General features: G+C 41.5%; 1 protein-coding gene across 13 annotated transcripts in view; it reads right to left on the reverse strand.

The window, feature by feature from the left end:
- PLCB4 (phospholipase C beta 4) overlaps positions 1-22684 on the reverse strand; it is a 381489-nt gene that overhangs the window by 88657 nt on the left and 270148 nt on the right. For all 13 annotated transcript variants that reach the window (XM_070485569.1, XM_070485568.1, XM_044747972.2 and 10 more), the window contains 5 exons: positions 14099-14178; positions 11521-11574; positions 5846-5927; positions 4755-4855; positions 4057-4114 (listed from right to left, as the gene is read on the reverse strand). In XM_070485569.1, the coding sequence (XP_070341670.1) occupies positions 4057-4114; positions 4755-4855; positions 5846-5927; positions 11521-11574; positions 14099-14178 (375 nt within the window). The remainder of the gene's footprint in view (positions 1-4056; positions 4115-4754; positions 4856-5845; positions 5928-11520; positions 11575-14098; positions 14179-22684) is intronic.

Here is a 22684-nt window from a genome sequence, read left to right on the forward strand (position 1 = left end):
TAGCCTGTTCTGGTCCTCTCACCTCCCCACCGAGTTAAGAGTGTTTACTCATAAGGAATCAATATATTTTTGTCAATTTATCCCAATGAAGCATGCTTCTGTTGTAATCTAAGAAATTACGGCTCACAACAGCTCACATCCATGCATGTGCTAGAGCAGAAACTGTTATATTAATAACAGGCCTTGAAACCATAAAGAACAAAAGTTATGGGGTATGCAGGGAAAGAGAGGTTGTGAGGTGGACCATGGAATGCCAGGCACGTGAAGACATGCTACCTCTTATTTAAGAAACAGATGGGCATCATGCAACCCTACAGCCAGCAATTCAAGGGAATGACAAGCACCACCCCTCTGGTGAGAATGCATTGTTTTAAAAACAAACAAATAAACAAACAAACAAAAAAACTCTTTCTAGGCAACTTCCTTCTCCCGTCTATGTGAATAGTATCACGGAAGATGGATTTGGGATGAAAAGGTCCTTTTTAGACCCCACAGCATTTATGGTCATGGTTGGCCACTATATTTCTCTTCCTTATTAAAAGTAAGTATTTTGATTTAAAGATACGCTCCTTGGTAAGTATTCTGGACTCATGGAGACGATGGGGCAAATCCATATGAATTAAAAAGTGAGCAAAAGAAGAGAGTAAGCTAAAAGGGAGAGGACAGATAAAGTTAGGGAAAGAAGGAAAGGGAATCCAGGCATTCTTAGGTGCTTTTTATATACATCTAGGTGTGTCTTCTACCAGGTGTTACTTGTGGTGTGGTCTGTGGAGGGCAGCTATCACATCACCCTCAACTGGGAGCTTGTTAGAAACGCACATTCTTGTGTCCCACGCCACACCTATGAAATCGGATTCTCTGGGGTGGAATCTGTGTTTTAACAAGCCTTGCAGGTGATTCTGACGTGCTCAAATTTAAGAGGCACTGCTCTAACTTGCAAAGGTATGCATTTTAACATATTTGCAGATGAGTAAAAAAAAAAAGTACCTAAATCCTACAAGGATAGAAGAATGCTAAATATTTGAGATGTCCTCCCAATTAAATCCCATTAAAATTCAGTCAGAGGGCATGATACTCACTAGAACATCATGCCTATCAGAAGGAATAGCCAGGAAAACCGGATCCTAAAATGGATGTATCATAATCCCCAATTCTACATTTGCAGCAAAGAAGCAGTGAGAGCAGACAATATGAAATTGCATTTGTCTTTGCATCTGCTCTGCCAGGCAACATGACCTTTTGCTTTCTCTAAAATTTTCACGTTTCTAAAAGGAAGTACAGCATAATCTGGATAATCCAAAGGCAAGGAAACAAATGGTAGGATTTGCATTAGAGTCACAAAACTATAATCTTCAGATGAGAAAACAATGAGGAGAAAGATCACTTCCAGGTCATCTCAGAGTGATAAGGTTGCAGAAGAGTTCCACACCGACATAAACACAGTGGGGCAAATACTTCACAGCTCTGAGGGACCATCGGTTTTCAGCTGGTGTTCGGGGAAGCAATGCACGCAGGACATTCGCCCCATGATGTCCAGAGCTTCGTAAAATGAGATTCTAAATAGTTTCCAAAAATAGGTCACAGAACTGTGCCCAAGTGAGTAAAGAGATAAGGGACATTATTATGTTCTTACTCTTACTGAGAAAGACATCAACTGGCTTCAATTCAAGTTGCACTGGGAGAGAGAGAGGTTGACATAAATTATATTCAAAAGAAAGATAAAGAAGATAAAGAAATAATTGGCAAGGGTATGCTTACTCATAAGAACAAATACCCCCTTCTCTCTTTGCCTATGCATTAAAGAACACAGATATTATAAACGGAAAGAGAGCTTGGCCCCTTTCTTCTATTCTTTCAACTGAAAAATAAAAAATAAAAATTTCAAAAATCAGGTTTGGGCCTAATGTGATCATATAATACGTATGAGGCAGGGGGAGGATTACCAGCAATAAGAAAATAAAGCAAATTCCTGATTATTGTGGCCACCTAAGACCTCAGTTCTCTATTATGGGACAGGTCTAATTAAAATCTCTGGGCTTCGGTTAGTTCCACATCTCTTTCCTTGTTCCTAAAGACCCAAAGAAATCTAGAATCACACTGATGCCACCAGTCCCATCACAAAAGAAGACCTTTCGTTATGGTTAATGAGAAGCTAAATAAAAGGAAACATAAAAAACAAATGAGAGCTACTGGCCACTGTAATAGCGATGGATAAAAGCTTACCAAATAATAAGTATTTTAAGGAAGATTTGGATGCCAGAGCCAGAAAGTATGGGTGATCCTATCTCAAAAATTAAATGTTATGTCTTAGATTTATAAGAATTACAAGATTGATAATGGGATAGGTCTACAAAAAACAACCCATAGAAGGAGAGGCATGGAATAAGAGCCCATGAAAGGAGCACCTCTCCTCAAGACTTCAGAATCGTCTCTTTCCTTGAACAGTGAAATGTATATTAAGATCACTGTGATGTTTAAGAGATGGCTGAGTGCCAGCTTCATCCCAGAGCACACAAGAGGCCTTTGGTTAGGAAGCGGCCAATTGATGATGTAGCAGATGTTCTGCACTCCACTAAAGTGTCTTCCTTCTTTAGTAGAAAGCAAGATTCCTGCCCATCGCACCAAAACTTAAGATGATCAATGACCCAAAGTGCATGAAGAAGCTGAGGGAAATAAAACAATAAATCTTTTTTAAAAAGCAGAGGAGGGAGAAGGGGTTAAGGAAACAGACCACATTAAAGCCATTTAACTTTTGAGCAACGGCGGCATAAGAATGTGGATAATATCTGGGTAAAGATTATGAACATAGTATTCGCATGACCAAAAACTAGTGGAGTGGAAAAACTTGAAACGTTGTCAAGTAAAATAAATATTGTATTGTTCTGAAAGGCTTATTTAAAAGTGGAGGCATCTGTGCTGATGTAGGCAGTACCTTCTCTTTCCTGCATCAGTGCTTTTAGGCTCTGGGTACCACAGCTTCTAAAGTGCAACCCTTCAAGTTGGGAGCCACCGAGCCCTGACATGGGAAGAAAAGAGAAGACTTTTCGCAAAGATACGATTTGTCTCTACAAAGTGGCAAATCACAGTCTGCCTGTTGTCTTGTCTTGAGGCAATCCTCACGTCTGGTAGGATACTGCCTTGTCTAATGTTTTCTCTTTATCTGGTATAATAGTTAATGTAAATTGTTTTGAAACAAAAATATATTGTCCGTTCCTCACTTAAACTCTTCCTATGACTGTGTTAGAAAAAAAGGGAATTTTCCTTTTTGCATTAGCAAGAACTTCAATGGGTTTCACTGAAGAGAAAACACTTTTTTGGACGTGTAAAGAAAAAAAAAGTTAATGTTAATTGTAACAAAAGTCACAACCTTTACTTGTTCTAAAATATTTTTCTCTTGTGCTTAAGCAAATTTTGTCAACCAGTTTTGGTTGTTAAGTGAATCATTTTCTGAAATTAGCTCTGAGGTTGTTATAAAAATAAAAAGTAAAAATTTAACCTGTAATCCAGTTGGCCTAATATGTGCTATATTTTCACCCAGGAACTCCAGTGTTGTGCTTGTTGTCAAAATATTCTATTTGAATCTACATATTTTTCTTACATGCAATCCATTAAAAGACAAAAATAAAGCTTTCCAGTCCATGCAAAGGTATGAGAAAAAGTTAGCAATGGAGAATCCAACGATAGTGTGCTCAACTCAATTCATTCTCTATTTAACGAGATCAATTTAAAAAAATAAGTACCTTAAACATCATCTTGCAAAAACATAGACACATTTCATTAAATGAATATATTATAAAATTCACACGCACACACAAAACCAGAGCTACACATCACAGCAAGAAACCAACAAAAAAGCAGTGTGCAAGGCCAACGTGTAGGAAGTGCATGAACACAGGGCAGCAGCTGATTTTTGCACCTGGTAAAGCCATCATGGAAAGATCAGCAGGTCAGAAGCAAAGCGAATGAGGGCGTATGACGCGGGCATGCAATGAGGACACTGGAGGAGGCAAGCCACTGCACACAGACTTTATGGAGTTAATGTATGAAAAAGCTTACTTCATTTAGAAAGCTCACTAATTGGTCTACCGTTAAATAATCAGTTTTGTCTCCATTGCTGAAAAGAAATTTATTAGAAAAAGTAAGTTTTTGTATATGATGCTACAGTAGGTACGATTTACATGTTGACATTTGTCGATGATAATTCTAAACTTATTTTCTAACCCTGAAGTAGTGGTGCATTCTTAAAATGGCCAGAGACTGTTTGTAAGAAAAAAAATAACCAACAACAACAAAAGAAAACACTCCTGCTAGCTCACAGAAAATGTCTGCAATTCTTCTTTAGCATTATCAAAAGAGGTTACTTTAAAAACAACATGTAAGTCATCCATTTGAAATAACTGGAATGAATGAACCTTTCAACAACATAATAACATTCCAAACCGAATCTAGTTAGTTCACATAATGGGTTAATACCTAAAGGAGCAGGTTAAAATTGGAGGTAGTTAGTAAAGCCAATGCAAGGGGCGGGGGGGGAAAAAGTTCCAGGTGCTTCAACTAACTAATGTAAAAGTTTCTCAAAAATTCGGAGTGAACTTTTACACTAATAAAACTAAGGGGTGAAAACGTAACCCTGATTAGGTATTCCTAGTTACTACCAGCATACTATAATAAAGCATTATCACAAAAAATGTCTTAAAAATCTAAAAAAAGCAAGGATAACATTCATACAGCACTTTCTCATAAAGGGAACTTACATTTTTTTAAAAAGATCCTCTATATCTGTCCGAGGACAAATCTTTTGCGTCAGTTCATAGAACTTTTCATAAGTAAATGCCGCAGGCTCGATTTCATCATTCTGTAAAGGATAAAAGAGTGTCAGAAATTATGGGACATTTTTTCTCCTTAGAGGGAAAGAATCTACAGGCTCATGAAACAGAGTGATGACCAGTTGGGATCCCACGGCCTCCATCTCTGATTCTTGCTGATAGAACCAAGAAGGCCAACATCCAGCCCCGGCCAGGCCGTGCCTCCAGAACACGGCATGTGTAAATGAGAATTTCTAGTTACCACACAGCCATGCTTGGTGTGTTCCAACCTCAGCTACAGCTGGGCTTGCTCTGGGAAACACCCCAGCGAACACATACAAAGAAACCTTTCCTCCTTCTCTCCTTGAGGGAGAAAGCAAGTGCTTGCCTAAAGGATGCTGAATAAATCAAGGCCAACGTTTACTTATGCCTTTTTTGTGAATTTTCACAAGACCACATAAAGGGGGTCAGGACAATCATATAAGATTTTCTTTTTCGTACTGAAGTTTATATTTCAAATAGGATTTGCTAAAGCAGTAACAGGCTCAAATCTTCCTTGCAGTCGAGAAATTAACTTCAATTATTTTAAATCCGAAGGGCCACAGACACAAACGGTTTGTGTGGGGAGAGGTGCTGCATAAAATATTGCACAACTGTCTTGAGGAACTGAATTTATGAGTCAATTATTCATACTGACATTGTGCTGGGTGGAGGCAATGCGGACGGGCTTCTCTGAAATAAGCTTTCCATAAGCTGTGTGAAAGAGCAGCCTGGCTGTCATTTCCGTTTCTTAATAAAGTTGACAAAAATATTTTGAAGTACACTATTTGAGTTTGAAAATATTTAGGTTAAAATGCCCAGAAAACAAAAGGAAGGAAGGAAGGAAGGAGAATGAAGAGGAAATTAACGGTACTCTATGTGACTGAATCTAATTCTGAATCCAATTGAGATCAATTGAACATAAATACTCTGGCTTATTACATATGAGGACATAAATAAGCAAAATGCTTTTAGAAACACACAATTAAATTAACGAATACCTTTCCACTGGGAAGACCTAATTCCTTGAGCGCTTGAAAGATCACCTTTTCTGTTTTCCCCGAGGCAAAAGTTCTAGTAATACTAGGGCAGAAAAGAAAGGACAAAAACTTAAGTTATTGTTAATTCTGTTTTCTCTGAGGCGAAGATCCAAGTAATACTAGAGATGATGGGATGGAGGGAGAAGGAAAAGGAGAATAAAATTACTTTTCATTTCTAGGTATTTTTCACTTCCCAAGCTAGCTCCTGCAACGTCCTTCTGGTTACCTGAGCTGGCTGCTTGATCCTGATGGGTGGTCCTCCTGGGGGCTTGTGAACACAGGAGGCACCGGGGGATACACAACACCGGACACAAACAATGACACATTTTGATCCTATCAAATTGCTTTCTCAGGAAAAAGGAATGTAGCAGAAGGAACAGAAGCTTTAGAATAAAACCTCACGTTGACACTATCTAGGTTTGAGGAAAAGAAGAAGTCCCCTTTGAATTCAGCCCATACCTGATTGCTCTTACCCTGCCCTGGCTTCACGCTTACTACAGCTGACAAGCATTAGCAGACGTAGTTTGTTATTTTTTCTTTTTTTAACTAAGCACCCTTGAGCTACTCTGAAATGCCAGCTGCCTCAAGGATTAGGGAGTTTATTATGAAAGTGACAGGTGTCGGGGGAAGGGGAGGCTGGGGAACCAGTATTCAGTGTTTCAACAGAATCTTGGCACTACCCTGAGACATGGCATTTTTGAGTAATGGTGCTGCCTTTAAGTAGTATGGTGTGCATCAAGAAGAGTAAAATGGGTAACATTTTAATAAGCATATTTCCTGGTGATGACAAAAGCAGGAAAGAGAGACTCCTTATGATAAATGCATCAGTGACACTCAGAATGATGCTCTCAAGGAGAGACTTGGTATCCTGGAATCCACACTTGGCTCTGAGCCATGCCTTAGCCACCCAAAGGAGCCTTCATTCATTCCCTGATTGGAAGCCAGGTAATTTATCACCATAATAACTTCAACTCTAAATTCCGAAGTCCAGCCTCGACTTGAAGATAGAGTTTACTTTCGTCTGGGAAGCTTTCGTCTTGGATCGCTTTCCCTGTGAGCACAAGAGGATTTGTAACAGCGCCCCCCTGCCCAACCTTGACATGCACTCCACCATTCACGTGAAGTGGAAGGCAAGCTCCAAATGTAAGCACCGATCACCAGTTAATCCCGACGAGTGGGAGAAAGCACCGCTCAACTGCAGAGTACAGCTTCCCAGAATAGACTGGGAAGAACTGGCTTAGGTAAATGAATTGTTACGTGTTCATTCAAAGCTTTCTTGTTTCATACTCGGTCCAAGAATACTTCAAGAAGTACAGTTTTCAGAGTGCTTGAGACAGCTGTATTCAAACATAGGGAGGCCTACGAATTCTCTTTAACAAACCTACAGACATGGCAGAGCATATGTGTTTGACATTAAGCAAGCTAGTTTCTAGTGCAGGAGGTGCTGTGTCTACATTTTCCCACATCTCTAGAGTTCATGGAATTTTTATACATTGAATTGGGTTGAGAAGCAATTTATCTGACCTTTACAATGTAGGGGAAAGCAGCTACTCAGTGCGTCTTTAAAAAAAAACAACAAAAAAAAACGTGTTAATGTGAGCGCTACAGGCCTCCAGCAGGACTTGGGACGTCTGGCACTTTTAATCGGTGAGAAAATCTTTGCGAAGCAATCTTAGGGGTATCTCAGCCACTGGAGCTGCTGTTAGGCCTGGTAAAGGAGGTGAAAACTGATCAACGTGGTCATGAACACGGCAGGTATAGGACCTGCGACCTTCTGGAGAAACAGAACCTGGACACGGGGTTGGGGTCAGGGAAGAACACAAGACTGTACGGGAACAGGATCTTCTGGCTAGGGCCTGGGGAAGCACCAAGAAAGAGGAAGTCAAGCAAGAATGCTTCATGGGAGCAGTGAGGTCCAAGTATTTGTGGCGCGGGTGGGGGTGGGGAGGGTAGGTAAAGAGATTGAGAAAGACAGAAAAAACAGGGTGTCCAGTGCCGGGACAGAGCAAAATCCATGTAGGAATATGTTAGTGAGGGCAAAGTCAGAGCTCAGTGACACGACTGCACAGAAGATGATAAAAGCAAGGGGGGGCCTTACAGTCAGAAGGGCTCATTCTCAGGCCCATCTTTTCATCAGGGGGCTTGGGCTGGGCAGCCTCACCAGAGATTTGCTTACCTCCTTCTAGAAGAGATCAAACTCAGGATGGAAAATGGGAGCAAGAAAGTCGAATAGAGCATTGCCCTGGGGTGGTGCCTTTATGGTCTTTGCTTGTTACCTTTTGGAATCATTCTTGGTCCTTCAAATGGATTTGCTCACCGGTGAGGGGTGTTGTGGAGTGAAGGTGGATTCTTTGAGTCGCCGGTGGTGTCAGAGACCAAGTAGAATGCCATTTAACCAGGGTGCTGACAGAAATACACTTATCACAGGCTGTTGGCATTGTAAACACCATTATGTGGTATTTCTTGGGAATGAAGAGTGTTTACAAAGGACTATAATTTAATTCAGTTCTTTATACACAGCCCCATGCCCACAGAGCATAGCTTAATGCTTCATAGCTAACAGGTGCTCCATAAGTTTTTGTTGCAAAATAAACCTCCACCCCTTTCCCAAAAGCAATGCTACATAAAGCAAATCCGTTAAGCAGTGCCCAGTCTTATTAAAGCCCTGGTTAAATCCCATGTTCTAGGGGACCTTCCAGGTGATGAAGACAGCAGTGATCCTAGAAACTAAGGGAGTGTCACTCTTTGCTTACCCTCAGAGGATCTACATTCTATCCAGAGGGTTTAACATCATCTTCTCAAACAGTCCAGGAGGACTCACAAAGTGAAGCCCTAGCAGAAGCAGACCCTCCTCGTAGACAGGCTGGGCCTTCAGGACATGGGTGGATTACGTAGGAGTTGGGCTGCCATGAGCATCCTTGAAGTCTCGGCCTTCTTTAACACAACTGTCTCCTTGGGACTTCTTCCAGCCATAGCCCACAACTATTGTCTGCCTACCATTTCCCAACTTTCTAGCCATTGGTTCCAATTTCAGGTTATAAGGGATGGGAGATAGTGAAAGAAGAGTGACTTTCAAATCTTTGGTCTGAGGAGGAAGATAAATTGACAAATTGAGTGCGAGCTTGTAAATTTGAGAGAAAGGCAGACTGCATAAGATTAGGTACATAGGAAGAAAAGAGAAGAGCGAGATGGAGAGTAAGACTTCCTTCATTTGTCATTCCTGCAACTTCCTGGATATTAAATCTAGATTAATGCTAAAGAGCAGGGGGCCATTCCCAAGCGATGTAATGACTAATGACGCCAGATCCCTTTTAACATTATGCACACTATACTAATAGTTTCCATTTTAAAAACTCCAGAATGATGGTGCTGAAACAACATTTTAAAAGTGTTTACTCTTCATATCCATTAAAACATTCAGAGCAATTTCCACCTAGCCCTTGGCAGCTCATCCACCAGGAGATTTATCCGCTTTTATTTGGCTTGGTATCAATTCTCCATCAACTCTAACAAACTGCCCCTGAATCACAGACGTCTTGTGTCAGACACCTGTTAATACTGGCAGGCACCAGAGTTTATGTCAAAGAGAGCTAAAGAATATGACAAAATATCTAGGCTATTTCTACAAAAAAAGTAATAATTTTGTATGTGAACATGCTAGATAAAAGATCTCTGGAATCAGAAAAGTCCTCAAAGCTTGTATAACAACGGCTTGATTAGTAGGATATATACAAATGAAACCAGAACAGCTAGTTAGAAGCACTTTGATCAAAATCTATGTGTTTCTATTTTGCCCATTTCCTGAACCTTATCTTGGAAGAAAAAGCAGGAGAGGAAAGTATGTAAAAACTGATCCAACTTCCATTTCTGCTCTTCACACTGCTATCTGGGCTCTCTTAGTTTGAACTTATTACTTCAATACTGATTTTAAATAAAGATGTACTACATATTTAACAATAGCTGTAGGATGCTGGGATACATTAGAATAATTGTCCTGCTATCGTTCAACAGAGCAAAGGGTTTGAAATAAGGATCAGTTAAAGTGTTTTTGCCAACAATCATTAGTCAAGGGTGCTAATAGGGCTGTTTTTAAAGTTTTAAATCTGGCATAAAATTGACTTGCTAGTAAGTTACTAACTAAAAGACAGAAAATCCTACATATAGATCTGTAAAGACCACAACAAGTGCTCGAGGTCTATATTTCTGTAAACCTTCAATAAAAGGTTAAATAAAAAGAATGTTGTCCATGGTCTTCTTTATGATTTGTATGGTTTTTATTTTTTCATTGATATAAGACATGGAATTTGGAAAAATGATGACCTCTAGGAAAATTCTGTTAAATGTGAAAAGAATAATGTGCAGGGAGTATGGAGATATTCTCAAAGGGATGCGGAATGGAAGCTTCAGAGCAGAATGAAGTGGCTGGGGAGAAAGGGAGGCCCAAAAGAGTCAGAAATGGCCAAGAGTGATCAGTGTGTCACTCCCCGAATGCATCTACTCACATTTGATGCAGCTGCTGACCTGTCTGCCTCATCTCTGAAAGATAGAGCAGCTATAAGACAGGATTCTACTCTGTAGTTCTGATTTTGTTTGTTGCTGTTGGTTGGTTGGTTTCTTTGCTAGTCTTGTCTAGAGAAGACGTGAACATGAACCTGAGCCTGAAGAATACTAGAAGAGTGGGTTGGTATCTGAAGAACCCATGTTTGATTCAGGTTCAGGGCTTAGGTTCCTGAATCCAAATACAATCTTGGCTTCATGTAGACAGCAGATGCCCTGGGGCCCAGTCTAGCTTCTGGAATTTCCATAAAGTGCTTTCACAAATACCAACCAAAAAGATACTGGGAGAGTTTGGTAAAGGATTGCCATCATCACCATTGCAAGAGCTTCCAACTGTAGCCACAGACCATTAATAAACCCTAACACCAGATATGCAGTGGAGAGGCAGAAAAGAGGCAAGCAGGAGGAATCCTCAGAGGGTGAAACGCATCAGCCTAAGCATTAAAGAACACGTGGAGAATGGATCTGGTTAATGTTCTCCTCATTCTTGATTCCACTCAGGCTTTATTGCCATTTTTCTTTCCTTGTCACTGTTATGTTGGGCAGGGTAAGGGAGGAAGCGAGAGCTCTGAAGAGTGTGTAGTGTCAGAGACAACACCTAGAGAGTAACTGGCAAGAAGCCAAAGAAGGAGTCCACCACTCTGGCACCGAGGAGCAGCAAAGCTCAGAATGAGATGCACTGTCCAGAGGCATCATCTTCCTAAGACACAGTCCCCACTCTTCCACTGCAGGTGCACAATAGAAACTTCTTTCATTTTAGCTAGCGGTTGTTCAGGGCAAGTAGGTGAAAGACACTTAAATCCTAAAAACCCATTTCTTTGAAGATTAAAAAAAAACACTGCTTTTTCAGATGTTCTTGATCAAAGGTGAGTTAATGCTATTCTGAAACAAATGCAACTTTACATCCACAATGATTTTTACAAACTGAACATGGCATTTGATGAAGTGATTCAAACCACACTTCCAGAAATATCTTCAGTTAAAGCAATTAACAAGTAGTTGTGGAGGGCTCTCTCTTTGGTCTGGTATCATGAGGGCCGACACAGGATACGGGGAGCACACAGGAAGGACGGACTTACCTCCTAACTGGAATTTTACCATTTGTGTTGGTCATAAATGCCAATTTCATCCAGCTGGAAAACAACAGGAACAAGATTGTTTTAATGTTTCTTGGGAGGAACAGCTTCAATCCGGTTAAGACTTTAAAAGAAAGTTCACTGAAGCAAAGAACATTTATTCTGAAAACCAGAGACAATTATATGCTGAGATTATATAAATTTATGGTTGCCAGATTTAGCAAATAAGACTTGCTGTTAAATTTGAATTTGTAATAAACAACAAATAATTTTTTAATACAAGTATGTTCCAAATAGTGCATAGGACATACTTATACTAAAAAACTATTTATTACTTATCTGAAACTCAAATTTAACTGAAAGTCCCATATTTTATCTGGCAAACCTACATGAACCGGAAAACTGAGTGCCTGCACTGAGCAAAACAAATCCCCAGTACTTATTTGGTGACTGGTCTAGTCCTTGATTATTGCTCTTTAATAATTTACCAAGGTGGTAAGAAATGCAACTGATGGTGACACCAGCCAGCCTTGTCTTGAGAACCCATGGGGACCCTCTACCCCAGCTCCCAGTGCAGTGAAGTACAGACAGGGACCTTCCTTGATTTCCAGTGGTCGAAATTCATTAACTCGAACTGACAGTAAGCAACTCCCTGCTTTCTCCAGGCTTTCTGGAAACACAGGGACCCAGAACACTTATTTGTAGTTTGGTGCCAGGACTGTTCTTAGCTAATGACCCCCATTTTCACTGTTTACAGTCAATAATATTCTAACAATCAGCAGAACACGATGATTTGGTAAAGTTTCTGTCTTAAGTCACATTTCGTAGAAGCACAAGTGGCTACTTATCAGGGGATGTTTTCAGGACAACAGGAGTGAGGGAAACAATAGGGCAGAAAGAACAGGATGCAAAGTTGTGGTCTCGGCTGGAACTTTAGCCTGATGCCACAGGGAGCTCTGGGGTGTGATGTGCACCAGGACTTGGTGGCAAGGGGGCTGACCTTCTGTACCCTGTTTCAGTGCATCATTGGCCATGGGCTTGCCCCGAGGAGCTGGGAAGAGTGTGACCCCCCAAGCACGGGACTCCCCTTCAGCAGAGGGCACTACTCTGGAGAAGTGACAGGTGTTAGCCCCTGGTGAGCTAACCCTCATGGCAGCTGGCAGATGGTGAACACCAGCTCCATAAAGGGATCTGGGTAGGATCCCACTGGGGGCAGGTCAGATCTAGTGTCCAGACACAGATATACAGGTCACTCAGGTGTAAGCGGGCATTCCAGAAGTCTTTGAATCTCTGGGACTCTTATCAGTGCCTGAAGTCATAACATCAAATATCCGTGGATTGCTCTTTATTTTTAAGGAAACACGCCACACCAACTGCAGAGGGAAAGGAGAAACAGCTGCGCAACAAATAGGAATATACGAGACTAAACAACTCTTCTCTCCTAAGACAATGGAAGGAAAACCAGATGGACAGCATAAAAATCAAAATAACTAATACTGAATAAGAAGGACTGGCAGCCAGGCTCCGGACGAGGTGCTTTTCATGACCTCATTTCATCTGCACGGTAATCCTTTAAGATGAGTAACGGTCATCATCTCCATTCACAGGACAGTGAGACACACGGCTAAGAACTTCTGAGGGTCGCCCAGCACCCAAATGGCCAAGCTGGGATTTATAGCCCAGAGTCCATACTCTTAAAGTACCTGCTAAAGGGATCAGCAGTAAGGAGAGAAAGTGCCCGAAGGATTGATCTCTCTTCCTAGGGCCCTGCAGCACAAGGAATCGCACCCTTGGCGCCGGGTCTGGGTGAGAGATGCGAGCTCATCACTGCACTTTCTCAATGTAGTTCCCTTCTGCACCTCGCAACTACCTCTGATGCCCTGTGATGGCAGGCAGCCCTACTCCTCCATGGGTCATGGCTTTTCAAACAGGCTGACTTTGGCTTTGGCTAGGATTTCTACTGGAGTAACTTTCATGTCACCTTGAAAGAATAACTTGGGAAGGATTAAGATCTACCACTGTCGTACCCCTCTGGATTTTGGATACAGTGTGCTGGGGTATGGCCTGCTTTTTGAATTGCAAAAGTACCTTTGGGTTCCTGATTGAGCGCTAACCAGTTCCTGGGTCGGTGCTCCCTTTATCCCTCCCTAGCAATGGCTGCTTTTGCAAGTGCTTCTCTTGGCCACACTCTCCACTTGTCAGTCTCAGGCAACAGAGGCTCCAGCTACAACAGCACTCAAGTATGGCCCCAGGTACGCAGAGCTATTTATCAGCAGACTCTGTCTAGGGACACAAAAGCCAGTGCCCACAATCCAGAGGATACTGAAAGCTGAGGTTCCAGCATCTCCCTGCCATCAATCATTTCTTTCATATAGGTTTCGGCCTATAGGTTTATCACACATGCCCTGCCAGGTGGCATGAAGAGTACAGGTGTGTGTTGGTCAACATCTTCTCCAAGGTCAGGAGCACAGAGGGCAATGCAAGCAAGATGTTGCCTGGTCATATACTCAGCCTTCATGTCCTATCCTGACCATTTGCTTGGTAACAGCCAAGAACAAAGGGTGATGCAAACAAAACTCACTGTTTCTTGAGGCATGTCATGGGACTGACGTTGTTGGCCCTGAAGTTGTGTATGATTGATCTCAGGCCTTCGACCCATTGCTGAAACAGAAAGAAAAAGCGTTCTTAGTGAGCAAATGTGCTGGAGCTAAACATAGTGGCTTTTATTCGATAGCCTGTATCCATTTTGTGTAATAATAACATAAACTCTTCTTCTTATCCCTTCCTCCCATACAGCTATCTTCATTTCACTGCTCATATTTTATTCTTTAATAAACAGCTTTCATTCTTTCCATGAAGATAAATGTGGCATCTGTGGTGTCATTAAACACTGAGTTGTCACAAAGGAATGCTGCCCACTGATTGACTTGTTAAACCTTCTATTTGTAGTCTGTTTAAATATAAGCCCTTTTTCAGTTGCTGGCAATGTTAATTATTTCTAAGCAACATTATACAATACATGATGACATATTTAGCTATTCCCATTTTAGAGGATGAATGCATTAGAGGTTCATCAATTTTATTGTGTGATTCTATTTCAGTCTAAGGATTTGTTACGTATCTTACCTGTGTTTTCCAGCAACGCCTTAAAAAGTAAAACATGCATCAATTGCTAGGGTACTCAGAACAAACAGCGTTGTGCTTACATAATTTCTGCATCAGGACTTGGACCTCAGTTCTAGTTCATAACATCACTCCATGGATATACACGGAAAAGCGAAGGAAAAACGTGCATGGCAGTAAAGGAATTTAGGTCTCTAAAGGGCATTTTGCTAGAAAAGGCTGGCCGGTGAATTAAGGCCATCTCTGCCCTTGGATCCAATAACTGACACCAATGAAAGTCATATCAAGTTGCTCAAATAAAGAATCACATTCTTGGCAAAATGCTTTGTAGCAAATTGATGCTGGGGGTTAAAGCAGAACTGGGGACCCCACGTAAGCCACTACCTTACCTTCTTAGGTTTATAGTCTGACTGCTGAAGCTGTGTGCTGAGGAAGGGAAATTATTGTGGAATAGATACTAACAGAGATGTACATTCTCCCTGCACTCTCCAGTATGATAGCCACAAACCACATGTGGCTATTTAAATTTAAACTGAATAAAAATAAAATTCAGTGCCTCCATTGCACTAGTCACATTTCGAGTGCTCAAAAGCCAACTTGGGGCTAGTGTCTACCCTACTGAACAATGCAAACAAAGAGCATCTCCGTCATCACAGAAGGCTCTATTGGACATCACTGCATCGTACTACCAGGTTTAATGCGGTCAAGTAATTGATAGTAGTCATTTCTAAACGTGTGTATGCGCAGTTTTATTTTAAGTGTGGTAAAATACATATAACATAAATGTATCATCTTAACCATTTTTTAAGTGAATAGTTCAGTGGCATTAAGTAATATTCACATTGTTCTGCAACCATCACCACTATCCATCTCCAGAACTCTTTTCATCTTGCAAAACTGAAATTCTGTACCCATTAAACAATAATTCCCCATTTTGCCCTCCCCCCAGCCCCTGGAAACCACCATTGTACTGTCTCTATGAATTTGGCTACTCTAAGTGGAATAATACAGTATTTGTCCTTTTATGACTGGCTTATTTCACTTAGCATACGGCCTCAAGATTCACCCATGTAGCATGTCAGGACTTCCTTCCTTTTTAAGGCTGAATAATATTCCATTGTACGTATACCCCACATTTGGTTTATCCATCCACCTGCTGATGAACACTTGGGTTGCTTCCACCCCTTGGCTATTGTGAATAATGCTGCTATGAACTTGGGGTGTACAAATACCCCTTCAAGTTCCTGCTTTCAATTCTTTTGGATATATACCCAGAAGTACACCATATTATCATATAGCAATTCTATTTTTAATTTTTTGAGAAATCACCATACTGTTTTCCATGGTGGCCGCATGATTTTACAATCCCATCCAGAGTGTACAAGGGTTCCAATTCCTCTACCTCCTCACCAACACGTTACTTTCTGTTTTGTTTTTCCTTTGATAGTGGCGATCTAATGGGTGCGAATCTAAGAGAGAGTTTTTCTCTCCTCTCTGTGCTCCAGTCATACCTAACAGCTTTCTGAGGGAGGACTCAGGAACTCTAAGAGGGAAATTTCCTTTCACAACTAGAAAAGGCCATTTTCTAAGGACTGTTAATAGCACTGAAAGCCTCGGCAAGCATGATGGTGAAGTCAGGATGCTGAGGGAGGAGGAAGAAATAAAATAGTGGCATTAAAGAAATGCCTCGATTATTTTCATCATCAGACCTCACTTCCTCTGTCAGGCTAAATATGGGACTATAACTCCCTGGGGACTATCAAATATCCTGTTATTGGCCTAACAAACCACAGGCCCACACAGAGTTTCCCAAGAGGAGACAGAAAAAGCACAAATAATTCAGTTGGCATTAAGTGGGAAGCATTTTCTCAACCTTAAGGCTTGTTACGTGTTCTAAAACACACAACAAAGTCCATGGTTTCCTAGGACGGAAAAGTGGACAATTTCTGAGACTGTTCACTGGCTTTTTCTGATCATTCAGATTTAGATGTTTCTAGAAATAAATTACAGCAATGCTGGGCTCCTTAAACAACTTCCATCCATCTTCTGAAAACACAATGCTGGTGAGGAATCTTGTTTATTGTGATGGAAAGGTCCTGGAGAGTGACCTTTGAGGTCATCACTCCAGTGACAGCTCCAAGCTTTAGTTAGTACGAAATGCCACAAGAATCCTCACGAGCCCTAAAGGGCACTGGGAGGGAGGTTGCTGCTTCCTTCTCTTTGTGATGATGAAAGTGAGGTCAAGGGCCCTACTCAAGGCCACGTAGCTGTTGGTGCAGGGCAGAGAGGCAATGAGAACTCTGTTGTCTGCTGTTCCCATTGGGGATATTTTCACTCAATGGCTCATTCACACATCTCCCTCCACGACGCGGGAAGGTCCCACCAAACCTCTCCTTCTCTCGATTATCTCTCGAGTAGGTAGAGTGCACCTCACATAATCAGGCCCAGACTGTAGAAAACATGTTAAACGTTTTGCTGTTTTGTTTTGTTTTGAACATAAAATAGATGAAATGCCAGCAGGTGTCACTAGAGCCCTAGAGTTTAGTTGCAAAGTTGTGCCAGGAGTGAACTACATGCACGTCAACTTTGAACGTTTCCAGATTAACGGAAGCAAAAAAGCGTGACTTAGACTTGTTTTCTTGGATTTCTGGAAATAAGCATGTATGTCAACAGTTCACATAACACCCCAACAGGTGCATCTTCAAGCCTCGGGTTACGTGTTTCTAGAATGATCGTTCCCTGACACACGTCGAGCACATATATTGGCTTGATGGTGACACACTATGATGTGATTCCTACGACACTGGGCGCCTTCCCTCTGGCCTGGCCATCCTGAGTGGGCACATGCAGCCTGGACGCAGGAGAACCGGCCCACAGAAGTCACTGAGTTCACATGTCCAAATTGGCAGTTTCTATACTTTGCCACTAGGTTACAATTGTTACTGTTATCTCATTTTTTCATCGTTTCCAATTTTGTCTAAATTAACTTAAAGCTTATTTCAGCCCTTGTGAGGAGAAGAATAAAAGGTCCTTCCAGGGTCTCTTGTGGAAGCGCTTATGCTGGATCGTTTGGGGGTAAAGTGGGGAAGAACACGAGCTGCTCCTAATTCTCTCCCGGGAACTTACTACCTCACCTGTGGGACTCTTTAAAGGTATTTTTGCGGCAGACAAATGGCCGGGCCTCACCCTTACCTATGCCCTTTGCCCCGCAAACACTAGGACTATCATAGACAAAATAATCCATTTCCTGTTAAAAAAAATGCACAGAGACATAAATATAACAAAACTAAACCAAGAATATACGAATTTACACAGAGCATATAGCTCACTTTTTTCCTTTAAAATATTTATTAGGCTTTTTTTAAGGTTAAGAAAGCAATATTCAAATGCCCTTTGTAGAAAAATATGAAGCAAAAAAGTATAAACACCACCCAAAATCCCATTACTGATATTGAGATAGCCACTGACAATATTTTGCCATTTTCTTCTAGCCTTTTTTATGCACACATAGATTTATCATCCTAAAATAACCATTATTAATATTATTATTATTCAGTCAGCACCACTTAGGCAGAGTTGTTGTTCCTTCAATTCAATCTTATCTCTAGATTCTGTTCCAGAAGCATTCATTTTAGTCTAACTTAGAGAAGCATACTGTCAAAGCAAAAACTAACAGAGACCCTGAGACACTCTCCAAGTTTGCTATGTAATTTTCTCCAAAGGGAAGGCTTGGTAGCATCCTCTTTAATCTTTTGGTGTTTAGTTCTTTGTTTTCAAAAAGGAGGCTAATTGGTGGAGGCATCCTAATCTGTTCAAAAGTTAACTGAAGACTTGGCTACTACTTAAGGTGTAGTCCAAGGACCAGCAGCACCAGAATCACCTAGGAACTGTTAAAATGCAAATTATCAGGCCTCCCCTATTAAATCTGTCTCTGAGGCTGGGGAACAGAAAGCTGTGTTTAAATGAGCTTTCCAAGTGGTTCTTTTGCAAACTCAATTTTAAGAAGCCCTGTTCTAAGTGCCACTCAAAGTGGTGGTTCCTAGACCAATAGCATCAACATGGCCTGGGAGCTGGTTAGAAACGCAGAATCTTAGGTCTCATCCCAGACCCGCTGGATCAGAATCTGCACTTAACAAGATCCTCAGGTGACCTGTGTGCCGATGCCAGTTTCAGAAGCACAGGTGTAGAAGAGGGCCCCCCGCCCCCAGCAACGTGGAGCATCTCCTTCCTTTACCCACCCAGGAAGATCCGGGTTTGGTTTCCTAAGGGAGTTGATGGTTTCCTGCAGTGCCCTCAGCTGGAACATGCCATCTTCTAGTGAGGACCCTGGAAAACAGCCCTACAGTTCCTGATGGGCTCTTGTTTTTTTCACATCCCTCCCTACCTGGGCTGAACAAATCTTCATTCACTAGAACTGAAATTCTGACTTACACGTTTAGGGGACTGAAGTGCAACTGCTCGTATGTGAAACAAGAGGAGGCAGGACGCTGCAGATGGCGACTTTCACCTTCCCTATGTCTGAGGTGTGGAGATAACCAACAGATGGGGCTCGCGGACATATTTAAAACATGGGAACTTCTTGGTACCTGTAACTCATAAACCTTGATCCATGCAGAGTCTTTTGGCTGGACTAAATGAAGACAAGAAGAAGTCAGGGCATATTTCAACTGGCCATTCTCCAGGTGCCTAATTGCTCTAATTATTAATTAGTTTTCATCTGCTCAAACAACATCAGCTAGGAATTTATATAATTTGAAATACAGCTTTTGATCTCTTTGTGCTGTGAGTTCTGGTAAGACTGAGGGGCATTCAAGAAGAGAAGTAAGACCCACTTCCATACACTTGGCACAAATTATGAAGCTCTTCAAGTAAAGATTTCCACAGTGTCTAATCCCGCAGTAAGACAAGATTCTTCATACAGTGCTTAGAACATAAAATCGCAACATTTCACAAATCTCCAGATGCAGAATATTCAGTGGAGTAACTACATCTTTATATTAAACTAGAAACTTAGTTTTAGGAAGGCATTTACACTTCAGACTGCCACTAAATATAGGCAGTGGCTCAGATTCTAAAGTAAAGACACTGTAGATAGAAGCCAACATGTTTTCTCTCATGGGTCTATATAACCAGGGTGAATGAAATCATTTCAGTTCAGTTAGATAAGGTATTAGTTGGCATTAAATTGTCAATGTTTAACTTCGAGGGTGGGCCAAGCGGAAGACATTTCCAACTGGTGCGTTGTTAAAAGAAAGCCCTGTGGATAGCACTCAGGGACTAGATTAGCAGTTCCCAAAGCCTGTTGTACCTTACAATCCCCCAAGGAGCTTAGAAGACATTTCAGGAGCCTGGACTCGACCCCTGGAGATTCTCATTAACAATCTGAGTATGGCTGGGCCATCAATTTAGTTTTTAAACACCACAGATAATTCTAATGTGAATCCACAACTGAGGACCACTGAGCTAGACGATGTGTGCTACAGAGGATTTAGGCCAGTATTTCTCAAACTTTAATATGCATTTGAATCACTTGGGGATTTTGTTAAAGTACAGATTCGGATTCAGGAGGTCTAGCATCCGTGCCAAAGATTCTGCATTTCTCATAAGCTTCTAAAATATGCCACATGGGCTTGCTTGATCCTTGTGCCCCATTCACACAAAGATAGCAGGGCTTGTACATTATTTCTAGACACATTGGTCATCTTGAATACGACTAAGAAGTCCACCAATGAAAGAGCAGTTCTACTCTTCATTATGCCGGCTGTTCTCAAGTGGTCCCCCTGCTCAGCAGCATGAGCATCACAGAGGAGGTTATTAGAAATGCCAATTCTCAAGCCCCATCCCAAACCTACAGAATCAGCTACTCTGCAGGTGGGGCCCAACAACCTGCATTTTCACAGGCCCTCCAGGTGACTAATGCCACAATCACTATATTAGGCTAGAATCAGAGCACCTGGTGCAAATCAGAGAGAAAGATAATTGAGGAGGGTGTGCAGGTGGCCACTGGAGAAAAGGCTTGTCTGGTTTTGTTTTTAATCAATTTTATTGAGGTATAATTTATATACAATGAATAGCCTATGGGTTTTTTATTCAAGCGTTTCAAATATTAACTAACCTCCCTTAGGGTGAGTACTACCAATTGAGACACTTTAAATTTTAAATCCTCATTCCCCTCTGTTTTGGATTAGAGTTCACACACACATCACTGTGTGTGTTAAAGTCTTTTAAAGAAAGTTACAAGCATTACAAAAGCAATGAGGGCAGTCATAGGGAGGTTGCCTAAACGATGTTCCACAGCCACAGAAAATCCCGGAGCTGGTGATGTGCTAGGATCCTATTAGGCAGCAGGAGATGGCCCTGTGGAAGCCTGTTAGAAGTAACAGTTTCCCCTGTTTCTGAGAGTTACAAGCACAAAATCAGGACAGTCCTAGTCTGGAAGGCCTGGGATTCTTGGGAGAACACTTACTAGATAATTTGGTAGAGAAACAAGACAGAGGTCCATTTCCCAGAACTGGAGTACGTGATTAGAACACGACTTGGGCTGCCAAATGTCCAGTGGTCAGGCCTGAGCACAAAGGCTGGGGCCAATACGGCAGGAGGAGTAACTGGAGGCTGAGCGCCAGTGTTTCTAGAGTCTGTGTCCCCAGGCTTTCGGCCCAGGTCTAAGGCAGAGCCTGGCCCAGGGATTATAAAACCTCAAGGGTAGAGGCAGGAGAGAAGAAAGGCTGGTGATTTAGGCAGAACTTGACAAAAAACACTAACATTTTACTCTTTGAATGTGCTCATCTAGGATGCTAAATAGATTCTAAAATTAAATGGGAGCAGATCTACCAACATTTGTTTGTATATCACAGACAAACTTCTACACCATGTGAAGAGGAAAATATAAAACAATTTTTCTCCTTCATGTCAACTACTTTCTCCTGGCTCTAAGGAGAGAGAGGAATGCAGACAGAATGTACTAGGTGTCAGTCTCACAAGATGTCAACATTGGAATCTCCCTCACGGCAGCGGGACAGAAGGCAAATAGGCGGATCATGACATTGGCGGCAGTGAGAACAAATCAGGCGAAGAAATCTGCAAGTCCCCACAAGTGCTATCCCGAGAAAGAAGAGTGCAAGAGAACAGAGACAGTGAAGAACTGCATGCTTAATAGAGAAGGCCTAGAGAAACCCAGCTGATAAACCCAGGATGAAGTGTTGAAATTACTGAGCCTATGATCATGGCCAACAGCAAACTAATGAAGCTGGTGGCCGAACAGCAATAGGGGTTTTGCAAAAAAAAAAAAGAAAAATCAGTAGAGAGACAATGCAATAGTAATCTCAAAAGCCCATGGGAGGTCAATAATAATTCTCGTTAAATTTCCAAATCCAAAAGAGAACTAAGAGGAGAAAAAAGAGAGTGCAAACGGGGCCTTTTTTCATTGACATAGTCTGAGCGTCTTCCAGAAAACACTAATTTTTCATCTGCTGTTCTGTCCTCAGGGTAAAGTTGATGAAGGTTAAAGCAGGAATGCATTAAGTGCCATCTGATTCTTAAACCACCTTCAGAGCAAGGCGAATGAGTATTTGGGCAGAAAATAAGCTGCCACCTATGAGTCTGTGTGGCTGTGTTTGAAAGATAGATTTGGATGAGCCTGGATAATATTTATACTTTCCCAGTCAAAATTAGTTTAGTCACCCACAGATAGTCAAAACAGCCTGTCAGCCTGACCAGTTATCTTGACAACACTGGGTAGTTAGGTCAAAAAGGACCTCTAACTATGCACAAGAAAGGAAAGGAGACGGTCTTGTTTTTGGTCATCATGCAGAAGCTCAAGTGTCAGGTTCCCATACCAAATGGCTTTCTGTTCATTATCATTCCAGAGAGACAATTTTTGCATTGCCTAATAAGCCTGATTCTATAGATACCCTGTAACAATGTTCTGTCGGACCTATGGAATCTTCTCCCAAAGGGCCATGTCTAATTCCAGATATCTACTCCAATAAACATACTGTTGAAGTGGATCAGGATATGCTGCCCCCAAATATGCCACTTTGGCATA

The sequence above is a fragment of the Equus asinus genome, chromosome 15 (assembly GCF_041296235.1).
Source record: "Equus asinus isolate D_3611 breed Donkey chromosome 15, EquAss-T2T_v2, whole genome shotgun sequence".
NCBI lineage: Eukaryota > Metazoa > Chordata > Mammalia > Perissodactyla > Equidae > Equus > Equus asinus.